We start from the raw sequence: 13,617 nt of genomic DNA, 5'->3' as shown, positions 1-13,617 counted from the left end.
AATATGTGATAATGGACTGTTTATGTTATCAGTAAAGCTTTAAGTCAACAGTAGGCTATTAGTAGTTAGGTTTTGGGGAAGTCAAAAGTTATATGTGGATTTTCAACTTCTTGAGGGGGTCGGTACCTCTAACCCCCATGTTCAAGGGTCAACCGTCTACACATATCAGAGCTAATTCACTACAGAAATGTTAGCTTGTGTCACTAGTATCTCCCCTTCTCATAGCTTCATACAGGTACCTTGAGAGAGCTCTTGGCCATCTCTACTAGTGACTCAAGTTCTTATTTATTATAGATGTCATAATAGGCATAAAACTACATCACTCGAGTGTCGGTTTTGCCACCTTGACCCTCTTTTGCAAAACACCAATGTCAGTACATATATGAAGAGGAAACTGCCTGAGAACTGAAGTTTCTGAGACCAGGAGCTGCAGGCGTTAGATAGAATGGTGACGAGAGTTATGAGGATGACGGGAGTAAATACTTCATACTCAGTACGTGCTCAGCACTGCTATAAGTGCTCTGTATGTGTGAAGTCACTTAATCCTCACAGCACCCCACGGTGTAATTATTTTCATTATCCCCATGAGGGAACAGAAACTAAGAATGGTTCAACACATATACGAGAAGTCACAGCCGGTCAGTGGGAGAGCAGGTTCCCTTCCAAGCAGTCAGACCCCGAGTGCACACTCTCGTCCCCTGTCCGGCAGACCCATTCGTCATAAGGCGGGGAGCCCCAGTGTTCCATTTCAGCCAGATGCTCTATGCCTCTCAGAGTACCCAAACCGTGAAAGAATGAGGCAGCGTTCAGAGCAGATGGGGCTGGGCAGTAAGGCTGGGCTTCAGAATAGCTGGGAAGTCAAGTCACGGGACCTGCAAGAAAAATCCATTGTTTGATAAACAGCCAAGGTCCCTAGGCTGTAAGGGGAAGGTGTGCCAGGTACAAGCGGAGCTCTGTGTAAAATCGCACCTGAGTCTCCTGGTCTCACGAGTCTGGGTGTACCCCGGTGGAAGGTCCTGCTGCCACCAAGTGGGCCACGGCTCAGCTGTGTAAGCGCTGAGCGGCAGCCAGGCCGCTTCCTCCAGCTTCACCTCCGAGGGCACAGCGCACCTGGTTCCTCCAGCATTCAGCTGCGAGGCCACTGTCAGGGCACCGGCCCCCGGCAGCGGCTCCAGCTTCCTTCCGCACAGCGTTCAGGATGGTCTGCGTTCATGTAGACCTTTGTTTGCAGTCTGTGCTCCAAGGTCACTGGCAGCACTAGCCCCGGCTCCTGTGGATCACAGCCCGCTCGTCTTCAGGGCAGCGCCTGGGCTTGTTGAAGAAGCTGCATCTTGAAAGAGCCCATGGCCTAAAGCTGGGCGCTGCAGTGAGCTGCACGGGGCTGGAGAAGGAGAGGACTCCAGGGAGCTTGCGTTCAAGCTGACTCCAGAGGATCCAGTGCCAGGTCCTGCAAAGAATTCTAAGCCATTGAGAAAGCAGCGGATGGCTCCACCATGGGGCTTCCCAGTATCACATGGGGCATTAGCTGCACCCCTCCTGGGGAAGAGAGGTGGCTGTGCTGCTGTGTCAAACCACTGTGGCCAAACCTGGAAAGAGAGAGGTCAAGGCCAGTTCTGTTGTTAGGGATTAAAATGCATTTTTTATAGAAATCATGTGAAAATTTGAAGCAAAGAGAAACAGCAGTTGAGAGGTGAGCTATGTGGAGGAGCAACATTAACCATCTCGAGAACTACAGACAGAGGCTGTAGATGCCTTCACAGCCACAGCGGAAACACAAAGGAGCGTTCACAAGCACAGAGGCTGGGACTAGGAGCGGTTAAATAAAATAGAAAAGAGAAAAGAAAGAAAGCAACATTTAGATGGACAAGGAGGGAAACTGGGTAGCTTTGGTAACAGATTGCATGACTGAGGAAAACGGTGGCGTAAATTTCTCTTCCACCAGAAGAGACTTAAAGAAGACGGGAGAATGATGGTATCGCCTGCCAGAACAGCAGCTCTGTCCAGCCTGTGTGTCTGCACAGGCATTCTCTAATCAAAGAAGCTCCTCAGTGGAATTGGCTGGGCAGTTGTATTTCCTCGAAACACACATTGGGAAGCTGCCTTTGTGGACGATTTAACCCTTTGCCCGTTTTCCCCGAGAATACTCACGGGCAGCACTTGCAGCGACAGCGTTTGCCCCGAGATAACTTTGCCGCGAAATATCTCGCTTTTATTATTATTTTTGCACCGCTCTAGTATACTGACTTTGGAAACAAAGGACATCATTCTATTGATAGCATTCTGTTTTTAGTAGTGGCATTTCCATTTACAGAATATAGTCGTCATCGATCGTTGATAATGTCAAATCCTAGAAAACGTAGCATTCCTACAGGGGATGTTAACTTCGTTCTCAAACAGTTGTTGGCCAAAGATTCATTTGATGAATCCAATTTTTCCAAAATAGACAATTCTGATGATTCACACGATTCTGATATTAGTTCTGTTTAGAAATAACTCCAGTAACAGTTTTTAAATTTTATTTTCACATTGAAAATCAGTCATATTTGCTTCGGCCTCAATGAATGTGTTTATGTAAAATTAAATGAGTGCTGGCAGTGAGCTGCATGTTTTTTTTTTCCCCCAAAAGAGAAAGGCTTAATGTGATTGGCTCATGGTTTTGTTTCTCGTATGCTCAGCCCCTCCCAGCAGGCATGCGGTGGAAGACGGTCATCAGCAATAAGATGTAGCGTGTGTCTCCTGCCCACTGCCATGTCCCCGAGCCCGTCTCACAGGCTCCCACCCACCAGCCAAAACTTGGTTCTCGACTCTCCCACCACAAACCTCTGCCCGGTCTTTCAACATGGGCTAATTTCCTATTGTTGACGCAACACATTACCCATCTAGTGGCTTAAAACAACCTGAGCTTATTGTCTTCCAGCTCTGGAGGTCAGAATTCCACAATCGGTCTCACTGGGCTAGAGTCCAGTGTCCGCAAAGCTGGTTCCTTCTGTGGGCTCTGGGGACTGAGAGTGGATACACAGCAGATGGTGGCCAGGCCGGGTGCCCAACAGAAGTCTGACCCGCAGCTGCAGCCAGCCCCTTTATCTACAATACACAGCTCGGGAGGCCAGTGACTGTGTCAGACTTGCAGGAAGCCAGATTGCTATCTCTAGTGACAGCCCAGGAAGCTGAACTATAACTTCTGTGACAGTCAGCCCTACATGGCCAGGACTTGATGAATGACTGACAGCTTCCTACGTTCTGTTCCTGCTTCCAACTCAGGACCAACCAGAGAACACAAAAATGCACCCGAAGCCCACAAGATGCCCCAATTTTAGTTCCCCACCTCCGTCTTTTGCAGCCTGCAGCCCCCTTCACCCGCATCCATCTTCCCTACGGCACGTTCCCCCTGCTTGGGTTATTTACTGCCTGTGTGCATGGCCTCGTGAGAACATCCACTCCAGGGCAACAAAGGCTTTGCTTTTGCTGTAGTTCCAGCACCTCAAGAAAGTCGGGCACATGGCAGGAGCTCACTCAATTTTAGCAGACAATGAAGAGGCTCCTCATCTTCATTTAGCATATATATTTGGTAATGAAAGGCTAAGTGTTGATTAAAAGAAAAATATATGGCCAGGCACGGTGGCTCACGCCTGTAATCCCAGCACATTGAAAGGCCAAGGTGGTTGGATCACACGAGATCAGGAGTTCAAGACCCATGACTTGAGCTTTCCAGCTATTCTGAAGCCCCGCCTTACTGCCCAGCCACATCTGCTCTGAACGCTGCCTCATTCCTTCACGGTTTGGGTACTCTGAGATGCATAGAGCCTCTGGCTGACACGGAACACTGGGGCTCCCTGCCTTGTGATGAGTGGGTCTGCTGGACAGGGGTCGAGAGTGTGCACTCGGGGTCTGACTGCTTGGACGGGAACCTGCTCTCCCATTGACCAGCTGGCCAACCTGGTGAAGCCCCGTCTCTACTAAAAATGTAAAAATTAGCCGGGCATGGTGGCGCATGCCTATAATCCAGCTACTTGGGAGGCTAAGGCAGGAGAATCATCTGAACTGGGAGGCAGAGGTTGCAGTGAGCCAAGATTGTGCCACTGCACTCCAGCCTGGGTGACAGAGCGAGACTCCATCTCAAAAAATCAATTAAGTAATTAAAGATAAAAGAAAAATATGAGTCAGAAGCTTTACTTCATATTTGAATTTTTAAAATGGAGGTTTATAATATAATTGTTCAACAGAGCACTTCGTGCCTTTGGAATGCATTTCATTCTGCAGCAATCCCCTTGTTCAGGAAGCTGGTTACTTTTTTCATTCATTGAGACTTTTTAATTGGACGCTTTTACTGCCACAGATGCAGGGCAAGGTGAGAACATAGACCTGCTCCAGGGAGCTCACAGCTTAGCCATTTAGGAATTGGGTCAATGACAGAACCAGAAACTACACCAAAAAGTGGAGTGCAACTCTGGAATCTGAAATGAAATGCACTTTACAGTTGGTTTGGCTCTTTCTCTTGGCCTATTGTTTCTTCAAACACATGGTACCGATACACATGCCTGTTCACTGGCGGTTCCACTTGTAAATTTCCCTTCGATTGTCTGAAAGCCCATGCAGGAGAAGGAGAGAAGACCGTGCAAGCTCAGTGGGGCCGGGTTTTCTCAGAAAGAAGCACATGCGTAAAGACGCAGCTACTGCCCATTTTCGGTAGCAAATTTTTGTTGTTATGTTATTTAAAGTACCTTAGTTTGCTTTAGCAACAGAATCTGATAAGAAATAAAGTGAGATCCTTAGAACTGTACAAAAATATGTGTCACCCAGCTCTTAACTACAGTGATGCAGCTCTGTGTCACCCAGTTCTTAACTACAGTGATGCAGCTCTGTGTCACCCAGTTCTTAACTGTAGTGATGCGGTGTGACCACGCAGGCCTGGAGCACGGGCCAGCCTTCCTGAGGAGGCTCCAGTCTGTACTCACGTGAGACCGTTGAAAAGAGCGTGGTGTTTCTGTGCCCATCTTCACAGTGTGTGTGTAATTTGTCAACCAAAAAAGAAACGGAATGAAGACAGATGCCTGGCATGAGTAGAGCTGATTTTTAGAAGGAGAACTGATGAGCTTGGACATTTTCATTTTTTTCCACCAGGATAAAACAGGAGTTGTTTCTCTCTGTCATTAGTTTAAATTAATTTTACAGGAGAAGGTGTCTGTTAAATTTTACAAATGATTACACGCTCTCCTACCTTTTTTCAAATATGATACTGATCCTTTCGGCAAGTCAAAGGAAATGGCCTGCCTAGCGCGAGCGTTCTGCAGTGTGAGAACCTGTTCCCGCCATGACTGCCTTCCAGGACTACCACCCGCATAGTTACTGCCTCGAAGTCATCGGGTCAGGTTGCTCAGTGTCCCGGGAGACGGCGTCTCCACTGATGGAAAGCGACGAGAAAGACAGGGAAGGTAGAGAAGCGCAAAGACCAGAGGAAGAGGGAAAGGTATTATTAAGAGCAGCGAAGTCTCCTATTGCTGCCTTTGGCCAGCAGGAGGACAGGTGTTATCAAGATTAGCGAAGTCTCCCGTTGTCACCTTCGGCCAGCAGGAATGGCGGTGTTTGGCATCTGGCCGCATGTGTCGCTGCTAAGGAAGATCGTGGTGGTGTGCCATCGTGTTGAACCCAGAATTGCTTCGTGGGTATTCAGACACCTTGACTTAGCATCTCTAAGGAAGGTGGAAATATTTAGCCTGCTCGGTGACAACACCGTGGAAAGCTTGTTTACCGGCTGTGGTGGGTGGCCAGCCCCTGGGGAATGTCCTTTTCTATAGGTTGTAGGAGGCCTTTCTAACCAGCTGTTGCCACATGAAGAAAAGAAAGCTGAGGGAGCTTGTCCCCCACCCCACCACGCCACTCCTACTCCGTGGCACGTCAGTATTATTTGGAGGGGAGGCCTTGTTCATCACCACGCATGCTGAGAAGGCCTCCCTGTTTTGTTGCATAATAAAGATTATAAAACAATATTATTCATAGAATGAGGAACACCATCCACCAGAGGTTGCTCTAATAAGAGCAAGCCCAACACGGTCAACCCCAAGAAACCGACCCCATAGAGAAGAAGTGCGCTGGTAGGCACTTGGGGCCCCTCCCTGGTGCTCCTAAACAGTGCGCCCAAACCCCGGCTGCCCCGCAGCAATGGACTATAGCCACACCTCACTGCCCACTCCTGGGTTAGCACTTTCCAGCCTTACCTTTCTCAAATAGCTCAACCTCCCTGCAAAAATAAAAACAAAAGCAAAAAAAAAAAAAAAAATTGGAAAAAGAATGACAGGGGAAAGCACCAGCACTTCCTGACAGCATCCGGGACGGAAACGCCGGGTCGGAACTGCCTTGCCACTTCATGTCAGAGGCTTGTCTGCTCTGCGCAGGCTTGATTTGGAAGAATTCTCCCAGGTCAGGTGAAGGCAGGAGCCCAGGAGGGCAGTGTGAGAACCTGTTCCTGCCATGACTACCTTCCAGGACGTTCCTGTAATCCCAGCTACTTGGGAGGCTGAGGCAGGAGACCCCAGTCTGTGGGACTTCCCTTCGAGGACGGGGAGGGCCATTTCCCATGCAAACCCACCCTCCTCACTGCCCTGTGCTGCAGAGGCTGGGAGGCCAGGAGGCAAGGAAGCCAGGAGGCTGACTGTTAGGGACCGCTTCCATGCCTCTGGCTTCTGGGCAGTTCTGCTAGTGTGAGACAGACACCACAGGACAAGGGTGGGAAGAGAAGTGTTGGGCTGAGGCCTTTCTGCTCACAGCCCCTGTCAGGGTGCACCTCCCCACCCCTGCAGCCCCTTCCAGTCCTGTGACTCACCCTCCCCACCCCTGCAGCCCCTTCTGGTCCTGTGACTATCCCTGTGCAACTCTTTGGCACTGGGAGCCAGGACCACCCCCAAGGCATTACATTGTGCCTTGCTGGCCGGGCCACTGACCCTCCAGCCACTCTACTATTTTGCAAACGATCCTTTAATTAAGCCCTCTGGGTTGACCCAGTTGGTATGACATCTGATTTTTTTTTTTTTTTTCCCTCTGGGGCTTTGACCGAAACACGCTCCACTGCTGACATTAGTTTTGAACATCACACTGCTTCGTGGCACTGACTCGCAGTGAGGATTCAGAGACAGGACCGAAAGCGGCATTTCAGGGCTGTAAATGTGGCAGGTCACAGCTGCTTGGTCCCTTGCCTGGGGGCATCAGGGTAATTCTATTTTATCTCTGTAATAGGAATAACTCACTTGTACCAAGTGTTTTCTATGTACCAGGGAGAGTATGAAGGGATCAATTCATATTAATTTGTTGAATCTTAACAGTGAAGCAGAGGAGTGCCTGGTGTTTTCTAGTTTTTACAGATGAAGAAAGCTAGGTGTGGAGAGGCCCAGGGAGCTCCTGCAACTCCGCACGGAGTGGACAGGGAGGCCAGGTGTCAGCTGGGGTCAGACTGGCTCAGCGGCTGGTCCGCCAACCGTGTGGCACATGGCCTCCCCAGGAGCAATGCCTTCCTCCACCCTTCCAGCCCTCCACGGGAGCTAAGCCTGCAGACACCCACGTTCAGGTACCAGCAAGTGACATGGCCATGGGCCGAGCCACCCACACACACAGCAGCGTTTTCGTCTCAGACAGCAAACCTGACTTCCCCTCGGGAGCAAACCAGGTGTTTGCTGAAAGACCGCTGGCTCTGCCCTGCAGAGAGAAACAGGAGCACTCATGGGCCCCTTGGAGTCTCTTCCAGATGAGCTCCTGCCCCCACAGGACCTGGGCCTGGGAGCTGCTTTTGTTTTCCTCGATTTCCCAAATGTCACCTCAGAGAACAACTGGTGTGTGGTGGTTGGTTGTTGACAGAGGTGCTCTGGGGGTTCCGCCAAGCAATTAAATGATTTTGAAAGGCATAACTAATATGTTTAAAATGTGATAAAAGCCAACATGCATGCTCAAATGTATACCAGATTCCAGTAAATGACCAGGACAGTGGCTCCGATGGGTTGAAATCCAGTGCGCCTCACATGGGCACATACATGCTAGCCGTTATTACAATTTAAAATAATTTTTAAAATAAGCAAGAGTTTAAGGTAATCTGTCTTTGAAAACTGTTTACAAATACTTATCACTGTAAGTCAGAATTTTTCTGAAGACTCACAACAAAAGAACACATAGAAATAAAATAGATAACTAGGGTTGATAGGGCAGCCATCTGTAGTCCCAAATTTTTTTTTTTTTTTTTTTTTTTTTGAGATGGAGTCTCGCTCTGTCGCCCAGGCTGGAGTGCAGTGGCCAGATCTCAGCTCACTGCAAGCTCTGCCTCCCGGGTTCACGCCATTCTCCTGCCTCAGCCTCCCGAGTAGCTGGGACTACAGGCGCCTGCCACCCCGCCCGGCTAGTTTTTTTGTATTTTTTTAGTAGAGACGGGGTTTCACCGTGTCGGCCAGGATGGTCTCGATCTCCTGACCTCATGATCCGCCCGCCTCGGCCTCCCAAAGTGCTGGGATTACAGGCTTGAGCCACCGCGCCCGGTCCCAGATTCTTTAAAATAGTCACATTGTCCTCCAATTTCAGCTTACAAAATACATTTTGGAATTTTTTATTTAATTATTTGAATAGACAATATATTCTTGTGGTTCAAAATTTTAAAAAATTCATGCAGATACAGCAAGGTCTCCCCCCACCCATGGCCCCCCAGGCACCCCGTTCCCCTCCTCACAGGAAGGCAAGGCAATTAAATGTTTCCTCTTTCCTTCCAGGGTTATTTTATGCACCCACAAGGAAATGGATGTGTCTATTTGCATTCTTCTCTCCGTTTTTAAAACAAGGGGTGGTGTAGGATGCGCCTGCTCCGCGTCGGCCTTCTTCACTCCATGTGTCTTGAAGATGGTCCCTGGCGGTGGAGGAAAAGCTTCCACTTTCTTGTTTGCTCCGCGTCCTCTTCCATTGTGAGAGCGATAAAACAGATTCATGCTTTATTGTGAAATCATATTTGCGGGAAAGAAATCTTCTACTGAATTTTTTTAAATAAATGTATACATGTGTTTTAACCGTCTCCAATTGCAAAGACAGGATCCCGGCCCAGAGAGACGGGATGCCCACAGGCAGCCAGGAGCAGAGGAGTTCGGGTACCAGACAGCCGGCTTCCCCTATAGGGAGTGCAGGACCAGCCTCCCAGGACCTAGTTAGGCTGCGGCATATGAGGGAATGTCCCCCACCCCTCCTTGAATGATTGTTTTAAAAGTCTCTACTTGAGAATGATGCATTTATGCATTTATGTTGGTGATAGAAACAGTCCTAGTGTACTAGCTAAAACTTCAGTAGAATTAAATGCAGCAGAAGGAGAGAAATTTTGTGTCCGGAAAGGGACTGTAACTCTTCTGCCTGTTTAACAACGCAAGCTGTTAGGACTCACACATCAAGGGCCACTGATGCAGTCAGAGCTGAGTGGTGGTCATGGCAGAGCATCCTTTAAAACTATAATGGGGTGAGAACTGGCACTATGGTGATTTTTTATAATGGTGACAGGGAGTGGAGGAAGGGTGACTAGGGGACAGATTACGAGCAGTGAGTCAAATGCTACCCAAGCGTTTAGTTCTCTAGAGTAAAGAAATAGCCAGGTGTAGTGGCTCATGCCTGTAATCTCAGCACTTAGGGAGGCTGAGGCAGGAGGATCACTTGAAGCCAGGAGTTTGAGACCAGCCTGGGCAACACAGCAAGGCCCCATCTCTACGAAGAATTTAAAAATTAGCTGAGTGTGGTGGCACTCACCTCTGTAGTCCTACTTACTCTGGAGGCTGAGGCAGGAGGATCGCTTGAGCCCAGGGGTTTGATGTTGCACTGAGCTATGCTTGCACCACTGTACTCCAACCTAGGCAACAGAGTGAGACCCTGTCTCTAAAAAAAAAAAAAAAAAAAAAAAAAAAAAAACTAAAGACATAGAGTTTTATGCAAAGCTCTCTGCCTACAGACTTTGACATGGTAGAAGTTAAAAGCAAATCGCCCTCATATTCTAGTAGTAAAATGACTGCACATTCTCCAAATCGAGACTATTTTAAAATTAGGTTGAACTAATGTGAGAATAGTACAAATCATGGTTAGGAAGGTGTTTCTAATCGCTTTTCTTCTGAGTGTTGTTTGCAACATACATGTTGCTAATTTCCTGTGAGTGGGGTGCCTTCCTCCCACTGGTCCTGTCCCCACAGCAGGGCAGCAAGAGCGGGACTTAGGCACCTCCAGAGGGATTAGCCACCAGGGGCCAACAGTGACTTCCTGTTTCCAAGGTAGGCTTAATCATGACACCCTGTCCTCGGAAACCATATGTCTCCATGGGGTTGAAACAACTTTATCTGTTATCCTAAGACATCGGCTACAGATGCTGGGCAAGGGAAGGGAGCTTGCATATGTCTAAACAACAGGGTGGATCTGACCTGTGCACCATCCCCAGCATCTCTTGGTGAGAGCCGTGTGCCTCAGCTCATTTTGTGGCTGGTTTGTAATTCCCAGAACAAGGCAGGAGGTGCACAGTGGTTGGAGGCTTGCTGAGGATGGTACCCACTGAGGAGGGTGGGACACATTCTGTTACTCGGTTGCAGTTGCATGAGCTCCCTACACATGCTTCTCCACCCAACCTTATAACCTCTTAACTTTCATGTTTGAAGTCTTGTACTCCTTTTTTTTTTTTGAGACAGAGTCTCGCTCTGTCACCCAGGCTGGAGTGCAGTGGCATTGTCTCAGCTCCCTGCAACCTCTGCCTCCAGGTTCAAGCGATTCTCGTGCCTCAGCCTCCTGAGTAGCTGGGATTACAGGCATACACCACTATGTCCGGCTAATATTTGTATTTTTAGTAGAGACCAGGTTTTGTCATGTTAACCAAGCTGGCTGGTCTTAAACTTTGGACCTCAAGCCACCCATCTACCTCGGCCTCCCAAAGTGCTGGGATAACAAGCATGAGCCACCTTGCCCAGCCTGTACTCCTCTTTTTAAATGTAAATCTTAAGCTAGTTGTGAAAGAAAGGACTCGCCATGAATTTCCAGGCAATCTCAGGCTATCTCTTGGTCGGGTGTGAGATTGAAGTGGTTGGGCCACCTGGGACCAGACTTTACTCAAACTCAAGGGTCCACCAGCAGATACCACCCGGAAGCCTAAAGTAGACCTCTCACTGCCACATGCTGTGTTTGTTCCAGATCATCGATAAGAGCAAGAGAGACCCCTCGGAAGAGATCGAGATCCTGCTGCGGTACGGCCAGCACCCAAACATCATCACCCTCAAAGATGTGAGTGGTCCTCGTGCAGCAGCATCTCCACTTCCTTCTGTTTCTTCAACTGGCACAAAAAAGCTCCCATTCACTCTAAGCAAGCTTTCTCACATCTCATGCCTGTCTGAGCTGTTTTCCACCACCCACATATCTCAGTCACTTGCAGCTGACTTGCTGGACGGTGTACTCAAGTCTTTTTGATAGCCACCGCCCCAGTCATGGAGGGAGCAAGTAAAACAGAGGAAGAGAGAGCTTGTGTGAATGACAGCCCACAGGTGGAGTCTCTCATAGAGGCCCATGGGCTGCAGGGTTTGGGATCCAGGAGCAGAGAGAGGAGACAATTTTCCTCCTCACGCTCCAACTCCAAACTGATTCCAGCATTGTGAACCTAGAGCCACAGGGTATTGGACCTACCTCAGTTTCCCTCATGCATAGTGATTGGTGCATGCAAAGGGTCCTAACAAGCAAGATTGGCATAAGAATAGCCAGAGCGGGCCGGGTGCGGTGGCTCACACCTGTAATCCCAGCAATTTGGGAGGCATAGGCAGGCTGATCATTTGAGGTCAGGAGTTCAAGACCAGCCTGGTCAACATGGTGAAACCCCATCTCTACTAAAAATACAAAATTAGCTGGGTGTGGTGGTGGGCACGTGTAATCCCAGCTACTCGGGAGGCTGAGGCAGGAGAATTGCTTGAACCTGGGAGGTGAAGGTTGCACTGAACCGAGATCACACCATTGCACTCCAGCCTGAGCAACCAAGAGAGACTCCATTTCAAAAAATCAAAAAATCAAAAGAATAATCAGAGCATATTTTTTAATTGAATTCATGAGATAAAAGCCAGTATGGAGGAAACCATCGTTTTCTATTGCTTCTCTGAAGCAACAGCATGGCTGTGATACGTGACTTCGCCCTGGACTCTGCCTAGCCTCTCTGCGCTCCCAGCGCCTGGCCACTCAGTGCTGTCTGTGCGGCAGCAGCACAGACATCATGGGAAGCTGGTTAGAAATACAGAGGGCCAGGCCCCACCCCAGGCTGCAGGACCGGAACATGCATTTTAGCAAGATCCCCCAAGATTGGATGCACGTTACAGTTTGAAAAACACTGCCCCTGAGGCCCTGCCTTTGCAAGGTGCTTTGCCAATATTTGCATTTCTTAACGTCTAAATATCTCCTGGCAGGCCGGGCACCGTGGCTTACACCTGTAATCCCAGCCCTTTGGGAGGCTGAGGCAGGTGGATCACTTGAGGTCAGGAGTTTGAGTCCAGCTTAGTCAACATGGCAAAACCCTGTCTCTACTAAAAATACAAAAATTAGTCAGGCATGGTGATGTGCACCTATAATCCCAGCTACCTGGGAGTCTGAGTCAGGAGGAATCGCTTGAACCCAGGAGCTGCAGGTTGCAGTGAGCTGAGATGGCACCATTGCACTTCAGCCTGGGTGACAGAGCGAGACTTCGTCTCAAAATAATAATAATAATAAATATCTCCTGGCAGAGTCATGAAGCCATTCATCTCAGCTAAGGACACACCCATCTCGTGTGTCCCTACTCAGTCCCTACTTAGCAGTGGATTATTAAAACCATATTCTTCCTAAAAAGAGCACATCTGGTATGACAGGAATGGCCATTCGCTTCTTCCCTGCAGAAGCCTTGTTTGCACTCCCATAGGACCCTGCGGTCCCAGCCTCTCCCCTGTGACTTCCTCTGCTGCCCCCTCTGGAGTAGTTGCTCTTTCACAGTAACCAGCCGCGGTGACATGCGGTGACGTGCGCGTCCCTGAGGCCCATGTGCGCCCCTTCACTCCACAGGTCTATGACGATGGCAAGTTCGTGTACCTGGTGATGGAGCTGATGCGTGGCGGGGAGCTCCTGGACCGCATCCTCCAGCAGAGATACTTCTCGGAGCGTGAGGCCAGTGACGTCCTGTGCACCATCACCAAGACCATGGACTACCTCCATTCCCAGGGGGTAGGAGCCGTGCCTGGGGCAGCCATCAGGGAGGAGGGAGCTTCAGGGAGGGAACCAAAACCACAAGGGTTTATGGGTTCAAGAGCTGAGAACGCAGATTGTCCTGGAATTCCTTCCGTGCCACCATTGTCCCTCTTGTGTCTGGAGGCTCAGCGACGTGCAGGGGAAGAAAATTTCTCTTTTCCCGGCTGGGCGTGGTGGCTCACGCGTGTAATCCCAGCACTTTGAGAGGCCAGGATGGGCGGATCATGAGGTCAGGAGTTCGAGATCAGCCTGGCCAACATGGTGAAACCCCGTCTCTACTAAAAATAATAACAACAACAGAAAAAGTTAGCTGGGCAAGATGGCACACACCTGTAATCCTAGCTACTCAGGAGGCTGAGGCAGGAGAATCATTTGAACCCGGGAAGC

The 13,617-nt window shown here is 49.3% G+C and overlaps 1 protein-coding gene across 7 annotated transcripts in view; it reads left to right on the top strand.

Moving 5' to 3' along the window:
• Positions 1-13,617, top strand: part of RPS6KA2 (ribosomal protein S6 kinase A2) — a 491,259-nt gene that overhangs the window by 460,896 nt on the left and 16,746 nt on the right. For all 7 annotated transcript variants that reach the window (XM_050789393.1, XM_050789392.1, XM_050789391.1 and 4 more), the window contains 2 exons: positions 11,170-11,259; positions 13,048-13,206. In XM_050789393.1, the coding sequence (XP_050645350.1) occupies positions 11,170-11,259; positions 13,048-13,206 (249 nt within the window). The remainder of the gene's footprint in view (positions 1-11,169; positions 11,260-13,047; positions 13,207-13,617) is intronic.

This window comes from Macaca thibetana, chromosome 4, assembly GCF_024542745.1.
Source record: "Macaca thibetana thibetana isolate TM-01 chromosome 4, ASM2454274v1, whole genome shotgun sequence".
In the NCBI taxonomy this organism is placed as follows: Eukaryota; Metazoa; Chordata; class Mammalia; order Primates; family Cercopithecidae; genus Macaca; species Macaca thibetana.
Note: the sequence above shows the minus strand (reverse complement) of the source record. Positions and strands in the feature narration are given on the sequence as shown.